Source organism: Biomphalaria glabrata, chromosome 4, assembly GCF_947242115.1.
Source record: "Biomphalaria glabrata chromosome 4, xgBioGlab47.1, whole genome shotgun sequence".
Taxonomy (NCBI): domain Eukaryota; kingdom Metazoa; phylum Mollusca; class Gastropoda; family Planorbidae; genus Biomphalaria; species Biomphalaria glabrata.
Genome location: NC_074714.1, coordinates 12,536,352 through 12,556,528, shown reverse-complemented (window position 1 = coordinate 12,556,528; position 20,177 = coordinate 12,536,352). Strand labels below are relative to the sequence as shown.

At 36.2% G+C, this 20,177-nt stretch overlaps 1 protein-coding gene across 1 annotated transcript; it reads left to right on the top strand.

Moving 5' to 3' along the window:
* The first annotated feature begins 4,012 nt into the window (after positions 1-4,012).
* On the top strand, positions 4,013-18,983 carry LOC106062204 (uncharacterized). Its single transcript, XM_056028189.1, has 3 exons — positions 4,013-4,541; positions 13,651-13,913; positions 17,541-18,983. Exons 1-3 carry the CDS (start codon positions 4,119-4,121, stop codon positions 18,106-18,108), a joined length of 1,254 nt encoding a protein of 417 aa, XP_055884164.1. The 5' UTR covers positions 4,013-4,118; the 3' UTR covers positions 18,109-18,983.
* Positions 18,984-20,177: the final 1,194 nt, after the last annotated feature.

Sequence of the window (20,177 nt, the reverse complement as noted above, 5' to 3'; positions counted from 1 at the left end):
GACCTTTGTTTTATGAAATATCATAAGACAAAGTCTTTAATACTAACAATGGCTAATGATCAGTTTTGTATACTTTAAGAAAACATTTTTCACGCCAAAATGAAAACTTTTGTTTGCTAAATATACAGCACTCCCCTCCCATTCGCAAGAAGGATTACAAAGGGAGGTAAATGCTCTGGCAGCTTCAATATCAAGAGCTCATTTGTACAATAAGATCCACTAACACTGAAATTCTGGCACAAGACGTCACTGAAGTACCCGTAGTAAGTATCGGAAAGGACTCCCTTACGGTGGTGTAGGAATAAGGCATACAAATAAAAGAAAGAAATTAAAAGCTGAAAAACCGAGTAAATTTTGCGACTTTAAAAAACTCTTTTGTGGATGCCCCTTTTGTGGAGGCCCAGGGGGCTGTAGCGCCATCTGCCTCGCCTTAAATCCGGCCCTGACCATATGCATATATATCTTAGAAATATGTAGGCCGTATGTTGCTTTTTAATTGCAAAGTGTGTAGGCCCTAAAAGGATGAAGCCTATTGGTAGCACTGTCTGCGGATATCGGCTATTACATTGTTTTGGAAAATGTGTTAAGATTAAATTAGTATTACACTGTCGATTCTGTAAAAGATTTTTTAAACGCGACGCTCAAAGTGTTACTTTAATAAAATAATGTTATAAAAACCTTTTTAGCAATTTCATGCGTGTCCTAGTGGCATCTATGAGGCCCTTTCGGTAGCGGCCCGAATGCAAATATAGCCAGTCCGCCCCTGTTTTCCATTACACACCTCCCTCTCGCCCCCCCCCCCAGCCAAACAAGCTTCGCCATAAATTGCGATTGCCCAAAAAAAACAACAACAAAAAAAAAACCTTTAAATTACAATAATAAGTTTATATTGAGAGTAGTTATATCAATTATTTTGGATCAGTCATGTAATAAATTTTTATTAGTTCAAGACTAAAAATAATAAATCTGTGCGATTAGAAATATTTATCTATTGTTAATTTCAAACTTTTCTCTCTACACAGTATAAAGGGGACTAATTCGACTTACACCAATTAGCTAATTTCTTTCCCTTGTTCGAGATACCTAACAAAACAATTAATTACCAATAGTTACATAACTTATTTTACCGGACAGACAGGGTGAGTTAAAATAAGCTTTGTACACAAAATTATTTTTATAAACAGGGAATAAGTATGCTCACTTTTAAACACACGATATTATAATTTTTTTCTTTTGCAGGATTTATATGTAAAAAGTATTTGTAGGAAAATACTAGAATACACACAAAGATAAAGGCACATTCCTCGTTTCATATGCTAAGACAAATGTGTACAAGTTCTCCTTCTTCCCTAGTGCTACTAGAGCATGGAATGGGTTGCCTGTGTTAGCTAGAAAAAAAAAACAACGCTTTGATAGAATGCAAGTTTTTTAATCGCACGTAGGAAGTAATCATCATCTTTTTTTTTTTTTTTTTTTGAAGTAACGTCTGTATATTATCTAATCTTATAAGAACATCTTATAAGATAAGATAAGACCTATGCAAATACAACTAAACAAAAAAAACTTTTTCTTGACAAAATGCGCAGTGAGCCAATGGTCATATAGACGTAATTAGACCTCATTCACCAATCGTAAACAAACAACATTTAGCCACATGATAATATTGATAAAACAATGAAAATTACGTATCACGTGACAGCCTTTATAGATTGCGTAATTTGTATAGAAGATATAGAGAACCACGTGGCAAACTGTTTTTTGTTTACGATTGGTGAATGAGGTCCAATGAGCAGTGAATTAGTTTGATGTTTGCAATTTCACAGCCGTGTCTGATTAGAACTATAGACAACACTGGCGGATCCAGAACTTTGGAGTGGGGGGGGCGATTTTTTTCCAAACCCTAACCCTAACGCCCAGTAAACCCTAACCCTATGCATAAACGTGCGTACAGCATATATATATATATATATATATTCAATATATGAGAATAAAATAAGACTGTTTCTCAATCTTCGGCGAAAAAAACAGAAAAAAAAACAGTCTTTCTCTTGCAAGCTTGGGGGTCTGGGAGAGCGCTGTAAGCTTCTTCAGTGGGGTTCGGGGCGAAGCCCCGACGCCCAAAAGCGTTTTCTTGCATTTTTCTCTGCAGAAACGCATTCTTTTGACATCTACAGCTCATTATTTATCAGTGGGGTTCGGGGCGAAGCCCCGACGCCATAAGCGTTTTCTTGCATTTTTCACGGCTGAAACGCATTCTCCTGACATCTACAGCTCATTACTTATTAGTGGTGTTCGGGGCGAAGCCCCGACGCCAAAAGAGTTTTCTTGCATTTTTCACGGCTGAAACGCATTCTCCTGACATCTACAGCTCATTACTTATTAGTGGTGTTCGGGGCGAAGCCCCGACGCCAAAAGCGTTTTCTTGCATTTCTCACGGTAGAAACGCATTCTCCTGACATCTACAGCTTATTATTCATCAGTGAGGTTTGGGGCGAAGCCTTGACGCTATTCTTCACTGCAGTAACGCATTCTCGTGCCCTACAGCTCATTATTCATTCTATTATAAAGTGCCTTTTGAATAATGAGAAAAATATTCTAATATGAATTTATAATCCCTTAATACATTGCAAATAAAACCGATTTGTTCTTTGAAAAGATTAGATACCCCACATATTTAGATTAAGGTTTTGAGGATCGCCGCCGAAAAAAAAATATTCGATTAATAATATTCAATAAAATTCTAGCATACATTGTGAGTTATAGTCTTAAATTTATTTAACTAGAAAAATATGAGATAGAGTAAAGGTTGGAAAAAGTCGACTAGGAAAAGATTATCTGGCTTTGGAACTCATCTCAACCGTGACTGTTATATTCAAAAATTTCGTTTGAATTATAACTTTTCCAAAGCAAAGTCTTTCTTAAAATAGTTATGATAAATTCATGTCAAATTACACAAACTCTGTCTGGAAAGGGCAAGGGCGATAAAATGAAAACTATTAATTCTCGCTCTTTTTATAATTTCTGCTATTGATTTCATTTTGCATTAAAGAATAGGGGTTGGGCGACTCGGTATAAGAATTTACTTTATAGCATATATAAATTTTATTAGTGACAGATTTTTTTAATTTTGTAATTTCTTACTATAATACAAAAAGAAAAAGTATTGATGTGTCCGATGGGGGGAAGGGGATTGCATGTATCGTACTTCCACCTGTTTATATTATATAGATATTCGACTAATTTTGTTCACATACTATGATTTCTCCATACAAATGGGACCGCCCCCCCCCACTCAAAGGGTTTAGATGGGAAGGGCGGTGGAGGTATTCGCTCTTCCCCTTCCAATCGGCCAACAGGTGAACGAAATTATATAAAGACCGGTTAAAATACCAATAACAAGTTTTAATCATATAGATAATAATAATAATAATTGATTCTGTTAGCAAGCTGTGATTTCTACAAATAAATAGGGGGGGGGATTGATGCCATCGCCCCCTCCCGACACTACCAAATCGGCCAAAATACTAGAAAGGGGGGGGCGAAAAAATCGAAAAAAAGGTTGAAATATAAATAATTAGAATATATTATTAACATAAATAATAAATTCGCATACAAATTGTGTGAATTCTATACTATAATTCGTCCGCCCCCCACCCAAAAGGTCGGCCGAGTGGGGGGGGGGGGGGCGATCGCCCCCTACCGCCCTCCCCCCCCCTGGATCCGCCAGTGATAGACAAGGAACCAATTGTCGCCCCTGTAATACTTTACCGTGTAATTATAACTATTCGACAATTATTGCAACTTAAATGGATAATTATTCAAACATAAAATATTGACATAGGCCTATTTAAATTTTGTGTAAAAATTGAATGTCTAACAGTAATAGTAAACATATTACCTTTTTTAAAATTTATATGCTTAGCAACATTTATATATAATAATAAATAAAAAGGATAATGCGAGATTTTAAAAAATTTCAACGGAAATGACGTATACTGCTAGACCTAACATATCGCATTAATGTTACACAGACTGCCTGTCTCCACGTGGGAATTTTTTTTCTCTGAGCTAAGTTTGTTTAATATTCTAGACTAGATCTAGATCTACTTAGAGAAGCAATGAAATACTGTTCATCATCTTGTTGTGATAGCTCCACTACGACAAAAAACAAGTATGCCAATACAAACGTTAATGTCGCTTTTCATTATTTTCCAAAAGATGAAGGTCTTAGAGTAAAATGGGAAACATTTGTTCGTCAGAAAAGGAAGAACTTTACAACGGCAGCCAGATGTAGATATAATTTCGTTTTATGCTCAAACCATTTTGAAAGAAGCTGTTTCATAAACCTTGTTGACGTGGAGATGGGATGGAAAAAGAAATTGACATTAAGGCCAGGTGCCGTACCAACAATACATTCCACTGTCATAGCGATTTACAGGCCGAAACATTCAAAACAAGAAACCACTGACCCTGCTGAGACACCCTCTGCTGCAAAAAGAAAATCCAAGATCAAGGCACTGGTCAAACGTAACACACTTAAGGTAGATCAAATTCTTATTAGAATCTAGATCTAGTTATTCATAATAAAGTTACAGATCCGTTGATGCTATAAAATAAGGAATACTAGATCTAGATATAGACCAAGATATAAATCTAGAGTCTAGATCTAGATCTAATACTAGAATCTAATAATACTTACATAGATTTAGATCTGAGACATATTTTAGTCCTACCCAAGCATTGGCGTACCTGGGGGGGGGGGGGGAAGGGGGAGAATTTTAAGATCCCCACCGGGCCCCCACCTGGGGTCCCCCAAATGGGTGTCCGAAATTTATTTGTAAATACATAAATTAATATATTTGATTGACAAATAGTGTCAACGGGTGTCTTTTTTTAAAAAAATACATTTATGGATTAAATTTATCACAAAGACTAAACCTAGATTTAGGTCTATCAGTACGTTGACTTTGTTGACATTTTAAAAATATTTTTTCCCACAGAGATCAAAGTTTTTTTTAAAGTTAGTTTTACATTTTAAACTTTTGTTGCCACGAATAAAACTGTATGATATACAGCGAATTCCAGGTATCTTGTTACCTTTACTAATAATAGATCTAAATGGCGAGTATTTTATGGCTACACTAATTAACCTTGAAGGACAATTTGCAGAATCGAGGATAACAAATCCAAAAGTTATTCTTAATAATGCTAGAATAGTCCATTATTCGGGTTTGGCGTCTATAATTTCAGAACGTAATCATCTTCTTTTTTGAAGTAACGTCTGTATTATATAAGATAAGAATTAAACTTCACACTCGAGTTATTACCCATCTATTCATCTTTCCTCAATCCAATGGAAACTCTCTTTTTATTTCCATCTAATCCTTTTGCTTTCGCACAAGACGTAAACAAAAAACAATGACGTAATATCATATAATATTAGCACATTCTTCCTTTTGAAGTTTTTATTACATCCTTCCTTTTAAAGTTCTTAAGAGTGATATCTACCTTGAACTTTAACAATTCTTCCACTTCTGGTTGTCTTGACTGGCACAACAAGTTCTCTAGACGTTGGTCTATAACTGCCTGTTTCGTTTGTTCCAACAGTTTGCAGTTCTTTTGTCTTCATTGGTATCATAGTACCCAGAGATGTCTTCATCGAAACTCTTATTCAAAAAGCGTTGATTTCTTCTGTATGTTTTTCCATCGTTTGTTTTTATGATGTAAGATCTGGGTGATGAATGTTTTTTTATGACAACTGCTTTCTGCCATGTTTGTCCTAGACAAAATCTCCGACAGAATAATCTTTAGGTAGTCTTGCTTTTGCATCGTATTTCACTTTGCTTTTCATCTGTCGTTCGTTGAGTAATGTCTCTGCATTTTCAGCTACCGATGGTTTCAATAGTTTGGGATCAGTTGGAATGATTCCCTGAGTCTTCTTCTCGTCATCAGTTGTGATGGTGAATACGGCAGTCCACTTATCGGAGTATTTCTATACTCGAGCATAACGAGATATGGATCTTTCTCACTTTTGTATGCTTTGAATACTTTTGCTTTCGCACAAAACATAAACAACCAACAATGACGTAATATCATATAATATTAGCACAGAATCTTCTTCATGCGCCCAATTAATATAGTTCAGAAGAAACTACAAAAGTCTGGACTGCATTAACCGGAAGCTGCTGAGGAAATTAGTACCCTTTCATGCTTTCTACAAAATGATGAGAAACTGACAAAAACCAATCCATCGAAAAAACAAAGAAGGTAGTGAATACTATGGATTCCCTGTAAGCAAAACAACCAGAAGAAAGAAAAGACTGATGGGAAGTTGAGTTCTAATGTAGGACTGTCAATAGAACTGCAATTCAAACGTGTTGCGACAGAAGTGCTGGACAGATTTCATATGGAGATGAAGGGCAGATTCCAAAGGCTGGAAAGAAAATGGATACCTTTGGGTTTCTTCTTGAACCAAGACACCTGTTAGATGAAGACACGCATGACAAACTGTGCTACTTTTCCTGTTTGTATGATGAAATAAATGGCAAATCGCTTTTTCAATGATGTCATTGATGCACGAGCACTTTTTATCAACAAACCCAGTAATACATTACCAATTGACATATTGAGGAAACAGGCTTCACATAGTAATTACGTGTGCTCAAACCTTGCAACCTCCTCCGAATTCCGCTAACTCAGGCCACTTCCTTTACGTCATATGAGAGATCATTCTCAAATTCTCAAGTTCATCAAAAACTATCTCAGGATCACAATGGCGCATGAAAGGCTTATCATGGCTTTATTTGCTGCACATAATGCACGACGTGAAGCGATATCAATTGAGATTTGTGCATTATTTAACTAATAAACAACGGTATTATTAATTAAAAGAGTCTTAATGATTATTTTGTGTTAAGTTTACTGATATACTGAACCAATTTGATTTTGGGCTTATACATTTCGCGTACATTATCTCATTCCATATGTCGAATGTCAAAATGCAAGGGGCCCCCAAAGAGGTCAATACCCCCGGGCCCCCAAATCCCTAGTTACGCCCCTGTACCCAAGTTTAGCTAAACTAGATCTAGACTATAGACAGAATCTAGATCAAAGACGAGGTAGATGGTCCAGACTGTTAACTGAATCTATATTGGTTCACTTCATTTAGGTTGGATGTCAAATCTAGATCTAGAATCTAGTTGATCTAGGTCTAGACGTACAGATCTATCTACAAGAAAAAAAAGTTGATTGATAATTTAGTTTCATAGGCCCTATAAGTAGATATAGATTTCCTGGAGCTAAATATAATCTATTTATAATTAACCATATGCTTTAAATACATATATATATATATATAGATCTGTGTATTGTGAAGTATAAAATAGAAAAAAAGTTCCCTTTCAGACCTTGCGATCTTTATGGCAGATGTAAGGCTAAGGTAATCTGTTTCTGTGGTTGCCGTTTAACGAGTGAGTCATTTGGCCAGCACAACGACCAACTGCACTTACTTTCCCCAACTAATTTCAGGTACCCAATAGAGTGGGTTTCCCCCCCCCCCCCCCTCTAGTTATTCACAAGTAAGTTACGGATCCGTTGATGCTATAAAATAATGAATACTAGACGGGAGACCTAGATATAGATCTGATATAGGTTAATAACATTTAGATCTTATCATCTAGAATCTAGATCTAAGACATACAAGAAGCACAAGACTTTAAAAAAAAAATTCACATCATTTATCGAATGTTAGATGTTTCCATATGTAATGTTGCTTGCCATGTTTAAAAGCGCTTTAAATTGTAATTCTCTGTCCTAGTCAAATGTTTTACGTATTTCTAATGTTCCTTCTGAGTTGAAGATAATTGACTTCCTAGTGACCTAGTCCAAACCTCCCGCAGGGCGTCGGGGAATGGGTGCAGGCAGGTTAGGAACCCGGGACCATCGAAAAGTCCAAAGGACAGTCCAGCGCGCATACCGCTTACCGCACGACCAGGCAGTCCCAGCTTTGATCCAGTTACTGTGCCACATCCAGAGCAGACATAGATCTAACCGTGGTCTGTCGGTTCTCATTTCACTGTCAACGCTTACGCGCGACAGACTTCCTCTTGGTGTTAGATGTGTATCCCGCGGCCTTTGTACGAGATCTCCCCAACAGTGTGCTGCCAGAGTCTCTCTTCTATGTCAGTTATAGCAAGCTGGTACCTGGCCTGGTCTTTAGAGCGTTTTCAGGGGGCACCTCTGATACGCCGACCAACTTTCACCAAAATAAAAAAAAAAAAAGATTTCTTTTGGCATACAGTCGTACTCCATAGGGAATATGTGCCCTGCGCCGTAAGTAGTCCCCTTCAGCTTCATTGTCCATACCAGTTCCTTATTTAGACTCGAAAAGGCCCTATAGTTTGTAGGATGAAGCCCTTAATAAATCCAGATATTATTTGTAGCCTAAGCTATAACATATGTGTAGCCTTTATTGCTTGTATGTAGCCTAAATCCGGCCCTGGTCCCTCACAGCATTCGTTATTTATAATATGGTGTTCGCCATCGTATGCCCATGATAGAGTGCAGACACCTTTTGTGTAAGTCTTCAAGAAGCTAGTTGCTTTCTGTATAGTAGGCCCTACCCATGATAAACTATATATGGACCTACATCTAGATCTAGGATATTAAAACAATAGTGATTTTTTTAAAAACTTGGACATTCGGTGTCATCCCCCACCTCCCCATTTTGTGAGCTCTGACCGAGAACAGCGCGCTGCATAGCCAACATTGTGACACAACGATATACTGGCTGCTGTAGTGTAATAGATAAATCAAACGAACTGTCACATTTCTGGACAAATAAATGGTATGCTTATTTGGTATAGATCTATGTAATTGTATTTCTATATCTAGAGGTCAATATCTCGATCCATTGATTTCATATATTACTCTCATAGGCCCCCTACCACGAGGAATTTAAAGAGCTAAGTAAGATTGTATTCTTTAAAATACACACTGTTTAGATCTAGATTAGTATAAATCTAGATTCTAGATATAGAAATCTAGATTTATATTCTAGATCTAGCTAGATCTAGATCTTTTAGTACTATTAGTAACTATTATTATAATATTTGTCAATATAATGAAGTAACGTCTGTATTATATAAGATAGGCCTATTTGAATAAACCATTATTTTTATAATTATTATTATTAGATCTATTATTCTATAATCTTATAAAGTTATATTATTATATCTAATTTAATCTAGATCTAGAATCTAGATTCTAGACTATATCTAGATAAAAATTAGAATGTTATGATAGAATCTAGAGATCTAGATTAGCCTATATAGTGACTAGAGTCTAGATCTATTATTATATGTAAACTATAACTATGTAGTCTAGATTAGATAGGCCTATATATATATTCTAGATCTAGATCCAGATCTTTATTTATTGGAAGTAACGTCTGTATTTCATAGGATGAGATAAGATCTAGACTCTAGAGATCTAGAATAGTGGCTAGTCTAAATCTAAAGTGTTGAATCTACAGATCAGATCTATTCAGTATTATCTAGGCTAGAATTCTAGATCAATAATAATAATATAGATATTTGTGATCTATTATATAACACTATAGACCTTACAATGATGTAATCAGATGTAGATATCTAATCTATAAAATAGATCTTTCCTAAACTAGATCTCTATAGATCTAGTAATATAGAACTCTCTCTTTCTTTCTTTCTTTCTTTCTCTCTCTCTCTCTCTCTCTCCTCTATAATACTCTCTATATAGATCTAGGCATATTACCATACATCTAGACTAATGTATGTAGACTAGAATTACTTTATCTATAAATATAGACCTCTTGTCTACATCTATAAAGCTAGAGAGCTATAATATATATCTATAGATAGATCTAAATCTGTATTATATAGATCAGATCAAGTTCATCTAAAAACTAGATGCATTAGATTCTAATAATGGATACAAATCTATATCTAGATCTATAGAATTCATATCTAGATGATAGAATGATACATTTCTAAACAAGTATTGATCTGTTGTTTAGGCATAGCTACATTTTACTGATCTATACATCTAGAATTTTTGTTCTTTTTTCAAGCACTTTCATTTTTGTTTCAAGTTTAACATAGATGTAGAGATAAGATCTACACCTTTATACAGTCAATTAGGTTCAATTATTTCATACTTATTGAATAGGAGTAAAAACATCTACATCTCTATATGTGTTACAGAGTTGATTTTGTCCTCTCTGAGATGATGACCATGAAACTCTTTTTGTTCATTCTCTTAAATATTAGTGTTAGGTAATATGTGTCTAACTATATATTGAATTGTTCAAACTAAGGCTTACCTGTAATATTTTAAATTGTTTTATTTTTTGTTATTGTTTTCTTGGCTGTCACTTTTGTTAGGGTTAGATCTAGTGTTGTTGTTAATTGAATGTAAGTATTAGATTTGGTTTTTATCTAACTACATGAAGTCTATTACAGTGACACATACAATTCTTCCACATATTAAATGCCTATATATACATTTATTATTATTTAATCTTATAGTGATAACCAATAAGATGATAGACCTACAGCCCTACACTCTTCTACTGAAGCCTCACTCTCCCTTACAAGATAACCAATAAGATGATAGACCTACAGCCCTACACTCTTCTACTGAAGCCTCACTCTCCCTTATAAGATAACCAATAAGATGATAGACCTTCAGCCCTACACTCTTCTACTGAAGCCTCACTCTCCCTTATAAGATAACCAATAAGATGATGGACCTACAGCCCTACACTCTTCTACTGAAGCCTCACTCTCACTTATAAGATAACCAATAAGATGATAGACCTACAGCCCTACACTCTTCTACTGAAGCCTCACCCTCCCTTATAGGATAACCAATAAGATGATAGACCTTCAGCCCTACACTCTTCTACTGAAGCCTCACTCTCCCTTATAAGATAACCAATAAGATGATGGACCTACAGCCCTACACTCTTCTACTGAAGCCTCACTCTCACTTATAAGATAACCAATAAGATGATAGACCTACAGCCCTACACTCTTCTACTGAAGCCTCACCCTCCCTTATAGGATAACCAATAAGATGATAGACATACAGCCCTACACTCTTCTATTGAAGCCTCACCCTCCCTTATAAGATAACCAATAAGATGATAGACCTACAGCCCTACACTCTTCTACTGAAGCCTCACCCTCCCTTATAAGATAACCAATAAGATTATAGACATACAGCCCTACACTCTTCCCTTATAGGATAACCAATAAGATGATAGACCTTCAGCCCTACACTCTTCTACTGAAGCCTCACCCTCCCTTATAAGATAACCAATAAGATTATAGACATACAGCCCTACACTCTTCTACTGAAGCCTCACTCTCCCTTATAAGATAACCAATAAGATGATAGACCTATTCCCTTACGGGCCGCACCGTCTATTAAGAGCGATTATTTTGCTCTTCTTAACGAATGAATCCTAGATTTTTATTGTATTTCAATCATGGTTAATAGCGAATGTAGAATGGTAACATAATTGAGTGTAAGCATAAGGCATTACCAAAGGTTCAAGTGTAGGAGCAATTGTGTTACGTGGGGACATCAATGGTAAAGTAGTTTCATACATAGACTACTCGTTTTAAAACTACGTTTTTATTGACATTGTCAAGTTGGCCTGGGTCAAATGCTACCCAAGTGTCACACGTGTTTGCCCTGCTTGTAGCCATTTTCTTTACGCACAGCGGAGCCCAGAATCAGCTGCACGATTCTGATTAAAATGAAATCAGACAAAACCTTTGTTTGCCGGTAGTTTTAACTTCTCGTAGCCCTCATCCCTATTCGTCAGTGGTAGCTTTCTTTTTGGTCTCGTGGCTTTTTAAGAAGGCGTTTTTTTTTCTTTCATCGGTAACAATGGAGATGTGGCGTACCAAAGATGCAAGGCACTCGAAGGAAGTGAAGTTGTCGGCGCCCCCTCCCCAATCTCTCAATAGTTTACGTAATTTATGTCTGCACTAAAATAGTCACCAGGGACATTGCTTATAGCATGCATCTTTTTTTCTGTGTAATTTGGATTCAAGTCAGATCATGTTTGTTTCAGTCTACTTTCAGTGATTTTTTTTTATCTTTTCCTGATGGGCACATCCACATTCTAGCTGCTTAATTTCTGTATTGAGTGATTCATTAAACTAGCTGCTTATTTCTGTATTGAGTGATTCATTAAACTAGCTGCTTATTTCTGTGTTGAGTGATTCAATGAACTAGTAGCTTAGTTCTGTATTGAGTGATTCATTAAACTAGCTGCTTTGTTCTGTATTGAGTAATTCATTAAACTAGCTGCTTAGTTCTGAATTGAGTGATTCATTAAACTAGCAGCGTAGTTGTGTATTGAGTGATTCATTAAACTAGCTTCTTAGTTCTGAATTGAGTGATTCAATGAACTAACAGCTTAGTTCTGTATTGAATGATTCATTAAACTAGCTGCTTTGTTCTGTATTGAGTAATTCATTAAACTAGCTGCTTAGTTCTGAATTGAGTGATTCATTAAACTAGCAGCATAGTTCTGTATTGAGTGATTCATTAAACTAGCTTCTTAGTTCTGAATTGAGTGATTCAATGAACTAACAGCTTAGTTCTGTATTGAGTGATTCATTAAACTAACTGCTTAGTTCTGTATTGAGTGATTCAATGAACTAGCAGCTTAGTTCTGTATTGAGTGATTCATTAAACTAGCTTCTTAGTTCTGTATTGAGTGATTCAATGAACTAGCAGCTTTTCTGCATTGAGGGATTCAATGAACTAGCAGCTTAGTTCTGTATTGAGTGATTCAATGAACTAGCTGCTTATTTCTGAATTGAGTGATTCATTAAACTAGCAACTTAGTTCTGTATTGAGTGATTCATTAAACTAGCTTCTTAGTTCTGTATTGAGTGATTTAATGAACTAGCAGCTTAGTTCTGTATTGAGTGATTCATTAAACCGGATGCTTTGTTCTGTATCTAGTGATTCAATGAAATAGCAGCTTAATTGCTTTATTGGGTGATTCGATGAATTGAGATTATTTTTAGGTCACGAAGGAAGTCTCTTCTTATTCTATATAGTCAATTGTTTTTAAATAACACACGAGGGGGTGGGGTCTGTTGAACAGAAATCACTGAACACAAATCCAAGTTAGAATATTGAACAATTTCATATCACAAACGTGAATTGTCAAATAAATATGCACACATAATACTTCGTATATAGTTTACAAATATTGAATTGAAATAATAAATTCATATTGCTAGCATTGAAATTAAGAATATTTGATTTATAATCCTTCAGCCTTACCTTATGAACACTTTTCGATTTCAGGTGAGATCTAGAGATTTTTACTTGATATGAAAACTGTTTCTTTTTATCGCATTTGGACTTTTATGGGCTATTTTTTTTAACTGTCCGACACTATTTTGTTCGTCACGAAAAAAAAATGGTTTCCCAACAACTTCCGTTGTTATTAGCAACCATTGGGGCGTGTTATTACGTGACAAGAACACTAAAGGTTGAAAGCTGCTTGCAATTAATGTTAATGTACTTCTCATTTTATAGGGGAATTTTAAATAATAGTTGTTTTTATTATTATTTCAGTTAAAAACAACCTCGATATTTACTACTAATTACAGCATGCCGTCTCCTAAAAAGAATGGTGTTAGAAGTATTCCAGATGCATTGCTGTCCAAGGAGAGGTATAACTGGTTTCGTCGCACCAGTCTGGAAGAAGTTGGCTGGTGCACACTATGTGAAAGGGCGATGGGTTTAACGAAAGGATCCTCTTCTCTGATCTCGCATGCCAGGGGGAAGAAGCACCGGAGTAAACTGGACAAGGACATGTCCAAAAAACCTTTGAATGTGTAAGTACTCCAATCTTAATCTTCTGTTACTGTGTCAATGTTAAGTGAGTGGTCGGTGGTCAGTTTTTTTTTTTTTAATGGCCCTGTTAAATTGTTGCGTTCAGCCGGATGTAAATGTTTTAGTTCAGCGCCTGCATTTAGTCAGTTTAAAATTATTTGGGTTTTATTTCAGTATGCAGTGAATGCTTTTTGGTTTGGGCCAAGTGTTCATATCTGTGGTACACTGTTACGTCCAGAGTTATCTTGTATTGTGGTTAGTTCAGTGTTTTGATTCCCCCATCTATCCAAAGTGGCACTTGCTGCACTACAAGGGACTACATTTGTTTCCTTTCTAAAACGTTTATTACTTTGTACTTTATAAAAATGTTGTTATTTTGCCTAGTAATACTCTGCAGGAACATTTAAATTCTTTTCACCGACATTATTGAACAAAGTCTTCCATCTGGAAGAGGTCCAAGTTAGTGTTTATGATTCTAGTGATTCGAACGCACGTACTAGAAACATAGCCACACCAACCTCTACCACACTGACCATGCGTTGATCGCCATTTTTTTTATATAGCCCCTTGTTGACATAGTCTTAGGGGCTCTCGTATCTCCCCCGACCAGTGCAATGAAGCCACTCTCGTGGCTCTTACACACCTCACAGGGGAGTCTTGTCTCGCTACCCGTTAAGCCTAATCCGTTTCCTATAACGATCGTTTTTGCCCGGGCGCCTGAGGTATGGTAGCTTACCTGGGAGTAACTACCATAAACAGTAGCACAGTAGCAGGATGATTGCTTGTTCGTGTGGTATGCACTCTTGAGGATCCTGTGTTCGACACCTTCTCCGCCTTCCTGTCGAGGTTTGGTCTAGATATAATAATACATTCTGAAGGAACATCCCAACCATGTAAAACAAACTAAAACATTAACCCACTGGCATCAAACTCCAATACTAAGATCAACTGTTAAACTGGAGCTAGTACTACAACATGTAAACATGTTAAACTAACTAAAACACTAACCAAATTCTTAAATCACTGGCATCAAACCCCAATACTAAGATCAGCTGTTTTTCTGGAGCTAGCACTCTTACATTGACAATGTCACTGACTAGAAACCCGAAGCAATTCAAACTCATACATTGATCGTACAATAATAAGAGAAATACTCTCCCTAAAGGGGTTACAGTTGCTTCCTAAAAGAGAGGCGTATCGCGGGTGTCAGGAGCTCAGGGCTGCGAGATCTGTTGTTCCCTCTCCTCTTCCGACATTCCAATAGTGAATGTCCGTGTTTAGCCAACTGTAAGGTCACGTGGAGTCCAGGATTGTTTTCAGAATGTAATGAAAAAAAAAAAAAGAAAATAAACGTAAAGACAATAAGTTAAAACTCAATTTCTGTTTTTGTATTATTTTTTTTACATTTATTAATAAAATATTAGGATTCGAAATTGACTAAACAATGTTAAAGCTAGTCCGATTTTTTTTTTTTCAAAAGTCTTGTTTCACGGATAACTTAAAATGTTTTGTATGTCCTTTAGGAGGTAGTAGAAGAAACGGCATGTTCCTTTCTAGAAAAGATGTCTGGGAACCGCCCCAGACCTGGCTTGTTGTCTTGCCTTTTGATCCTAAGAAATGTATTCTCCTTGCGCCTTCAGCGCAATTTTTCTCTCAATAAGAGGAGTGCAAGTCAAAGTGAAAGTAAAAATAGTGGGTCTGTCTGGGAGAAGCGTCTGGAGCGCACTATTAATCCTTGTAAAATGAAATACTTCAGTCTAGCCTTCTGTTATGCGAGGCGAATTCGAGGTACGTACGTCGGTAATGGACATGATCGTCACAAGATCATCTTCATGTTAGCATGTCCTGTAGTGGACCTTTTTTTTTTAATCACAGAAAAGTCGTCACTTTAACGATGTACAACAGTCTGTCAATATTGTTTTAGAAACCTGAGAGCCCTGCGCTTAATGGACTCAATGCTTCGGGTGGTGCCACGTTTCTCCCCCAAAAGCTATGGTCTGCGGGCTTTTTCTGTGCACGGACCAAAGGTTTGGAACTCACTCCCCATTGAGCTCAGACAGACAACATGCTTCTCTACATTCAAGAGGAACATTAAGACCTATCTGTTTAAAACTTTTTGGATTAGTTTGTCATTTTAGCTGTCGTGTTTGTGTTTATAATGCTATCACAGCTCCTTGAGCCTACATTTGGATTGTTAACAGCGCTCTATAAATACAATTATTATGATTATTATAATTACCTCTAGTGAAAATAGTAAACATTTAAAAAGGCTTTCTCTTACTGAAAATATTTAAATTTGTTAGGTTAAAATTTCCCTTTTTACACGGTTAATCTTTAAACCTAAATGTATAACTAAACAGAAAATTTTTATTTTGACTTTTGAAAGAGTAATTTCCGGATTGACTATCCCTAGTAAGGCCTTCGCACCCCCCCCTTCCTTTTTGTCGTGAAGTCTTCTCTACCCTGTGCTCCACAATAGGGGGGCTCGCCCCACTGTTTTAGAAACGTTGGTTTATGTAATTTATACTTGCATAAGAACAATCACCAGTAAACACTGCAAAACTTAACCTTAATGTACACATGTTAACGAACAATTTGTAGTGACAAGTCATATTTTCAAACAGAAGTACTTTGTGTGATTTTGTAGTCAGTGACACCATCAAAGTTAATTGTTTAGACCAGCTCCTTCTCTTCGCTTGACAATGTCAAGTCAGACAAACGCTACATTGAAATACTGGTAGATGTTTAAACTAAATTTTAGTTATTTTATGTAGTGTTCCGATACCCATTTGTGTGGCTCCTTTGCTCCGTCTCCAAGGGTGGCCCCAATTCCATTGTTACGCTGCTGACCTCAAGAATAGATCAAAGGCAGTAAAACCACGGCTATCCAGTAGCTCAAATACTTATCATTCCAGGATAAGCGACACTTCTACTGACCTAACAGAACCTCTGAAGTCAAAAGCAAGATGGTATACGCCAAGACAGTCTAAATGACGTCATTTCCAAAAATGACGAAAAGCGCATGCAACATAAATGCTTCGTTATATCACAAACAAATAGCATGTTAAGTCTAGAAAACTTTCAACTAGTATTATTCTATAACACGTTCGGATACATTAGGAGAATATTCAAAGGTATTGGATTAGTGATCATATTGTTACGTTTGAGACACGCAATGGCCTTGGATATAACCAATGGCTTAGTAGATTATGAGAGAAAAAGTAAGTAAAGCAGTCAGGTTCTCCTTTCAGATCTTGCAATATAGGATGCTGATGATGTAAATGTCATCTATTTCTGTGGCCCACGGTTAACGAGGGTGTCACGTGGCCCAGCACAATGACCGATAGAGCTGGGTGGACTCACAGGTGCCATAAAGTGCCCGGAATTAAAAATCTTAGATTTTACCAGGATTTGAACACAGGACCCCTCGGTTCGGTAACCAAGTGCTCTACCACTCAGCCACAATGCCTCACTAGAAGTTTTTACTAGAAGTAATTTCACAGTAAACTAATCAACTAACTGTTATGATCTTTACACTATTAATATAACGATTATGACTGTGATTGACTTTCTATTTTGAAATGATTTTTTTTGGTTCTAATTTAACCCAAGTATTTCCTTCTATCCAGACCTCATTTGAAACAAGATCTCAACTCCTTGTCACACACGATACTTAACAAAACACCTGTAGTTACCATTGAAACTATAAAACAAGAATTGTTGGTGAGGCAGCGTCTTTCCACTCCATCTACGCCCATGCTGCCCAGTGGTCAGAGTTCAAATAATTCGTCCATTCTAATAGATGAGAACAATTCTCTCCTAGCCAATAGTAGCGTCAGCATGACCCCGTCTAGCACTGTTGTCAGTTCTCCCCTTGCAAGTATTTCTCCCATTGCTTCTCCTACAACAAAGTCATCCCTTTCTACCAGCGGTTCTGATTCAACACTGTTTACCCAGGACTACGAGTCCTCTGAGAGTCAGATTGGGCGTCTGAAACAAGAGATCAGCGTCCTGACCAAGTGCACCAATGAACGAGCAGAGCTTTGTGAATCTACAGGGAACATAGAGTACATCCGAGAATCAAACGTCTTGAGGAAAATAATGGAGCAGAAATGTCAAGAACTGAAAAATTTGAAACTACAAACGCGAGATAAAATGGCGGCTAGAATGGCCACCCTCATTTTGCCCGGGCGTTAGTTTTGAAGTATAATGAATCCTTTCACCTTAGTGGTTAAAATTGAATGTTATCGCTACATATACAATTAAGTTGAATTTCTGCTGAAATTGAAAAAAAAAAAAATTATTGTAATTATTGTACAACTTGATTTTTCTGAAAAAAAAAAGAGTAAAATCTCGCTTTAGTTCTAGATGTAACCAGGTTGATTTCCTGTAATCATGATTACTTTAGTTACTTTATTTGATCCATGGTTAATCTTAACCTGAGTATTTGTTTAATGATTTAGTTCATTGTTCTCAATTTGTATGCATGATTTCTTGATGCGTTATTAATTTCAACTTGTATCTGTGATTATTTGATGTATCTCAAATTGAGTATCTGAATGATTATCTGATACATTGTTAATCTAAACTTGTATTTGTGTGATTATCCCGCTGTTAGAACACCTTAGCTTTAAATGTGTGACAATGTTGATGTAATGTGGACATTTGTTAGTGCTTCTATTTTAATCTACACTACTGACTAACATATTCATCTTCTGAAGTGAGCCATGTATAGTTTGATTGTGTGTTTAGTTAGACATCAAATACGCAATGATTTTTTTTATTATACTAATTCATTACTTTTAGTTTAAGCTGACTCATCACAATTGGATGATTTTTTTTTGGAATGATCATTTAGTTATCGTTTTCAGTAATATAGTTCCCTTTATTCAATGATCTGAAAGTGTTTCTGTACTCCTAGTTATTACGATAATTTGATTGGAGCAACTCCAGTAGTTGATTGTTCTCTTTCTTATTGACTTCACATATTTGTTTTATCTTGGATTTATTGTTAATCTATTTTCATTTTCTATTGCTTTTAAGATATTTTTTATATTAAAATTTGGAAAGAAAATCACATTTATTGCTTTCTTTTTTACCTTTGTTAATTTTTTTTTAAGTCCTCTTATTGTGTCATACCTTGACATAAACATAACATGCATCACATGGCCAAGGTGAAGTAACATAAACACAACATGCATTGTATGGCCAAGGTGAAGTAACATAAACATAACATGCATTGTATGGCCAAGGTGAAGTAACATAAAAATAACATGCATTGTATGGCCAAGGTGACGTAACATAAAAATAACATGCATTGTATGGCCAAGGTGAAGTAACATAAACATAACATGCATTGTATGGCCAAGGTGAAGTAACATAAACACAACATGCATTGTATGACCAAGGTGAAGTAACATAAACACAACATGCATTGTATGGCCAAGGTGAAGTAACATAAACATAACATGCATTGTATGGCCAAGGTGAAGTAACATAAACATAACATGCATTGTATGGCCAAGGTAAAGTAACATAAACATAACATGCATTGTATGGCCAAGGTGAAGTAACATAAACATAACATGCATTGTATGGCCAAGGTGAAGTAACATAAACATAACATGCATTGTATGGCCAAGGTGAAGTAACATAAACATAACATGCATCACATGGCCAAGGTGAAGTAACATAAACATAACATGCATTGTATGGCCAAGGTGAAGTAACATAAACATCACATGGCCAAGGTGAAGTAACATAAACATAACATGCATTGTATGGCCAAGGTGAAGTAACATAAACATAACATGCATTGTATGGCCAAGGTAAAGTAACATAAACATAACATGCATTGTATGGCCAAGGTGAAGTAACATAAACATAACATGCATTGTATGGCCAAGGTGAAGTAACATAAACACAACATGCATTGTATGGCCAAGGTGAAGTAACATAAACATAACATGCATTGTATGGCCAAGGTGAAGTAACATAAACATAACATGCATTGTATGGCCAAGGTGAAGTAACATAAACATAACATGCATTGTATGGCCAAGGTGAAGTAACATAAACATAACATGCATTGTATGGACAAGGTGAAGTAACATAAACATAACATGCATTGTATAGCCAAGGTGAAGTAACATAAACACAACATGCATTGTATGGCCAAGGTGAAGTAACATAAACATAACATGCATTGTATGGCCAAGGTGAAGTAACATAAACACAACATGCATTGTATGGCCAAGGTGAAGTAA

What these genes read in the sequence shown, in the direction of transcription:
- LOC106062204 (XM_056028189.1), top strand. Translation starts at nt 4,119, where the DNA reads ATGAAATACTGTTCATCATCTTGTTGTGATAGCTCCACTACGACAAAA. An exon ending in TCAAACGTAACACACTTAAG is followed by an intron (nt 4,542 to 13,650) that starts GTAGATCAAATT and finishes TTATTATTTCAG; the next exon opens with TTAAAAACAACCTCGATATT. An exon ending in TCCAAAAAACCTTTGAATGT is followed by an intron (nt 13,914 to 17,540) that starts GTAAGTACTCCA and finishes CCTTCTATCCAG; the next exon opens with ACCTCATTTGAAACAAGATC.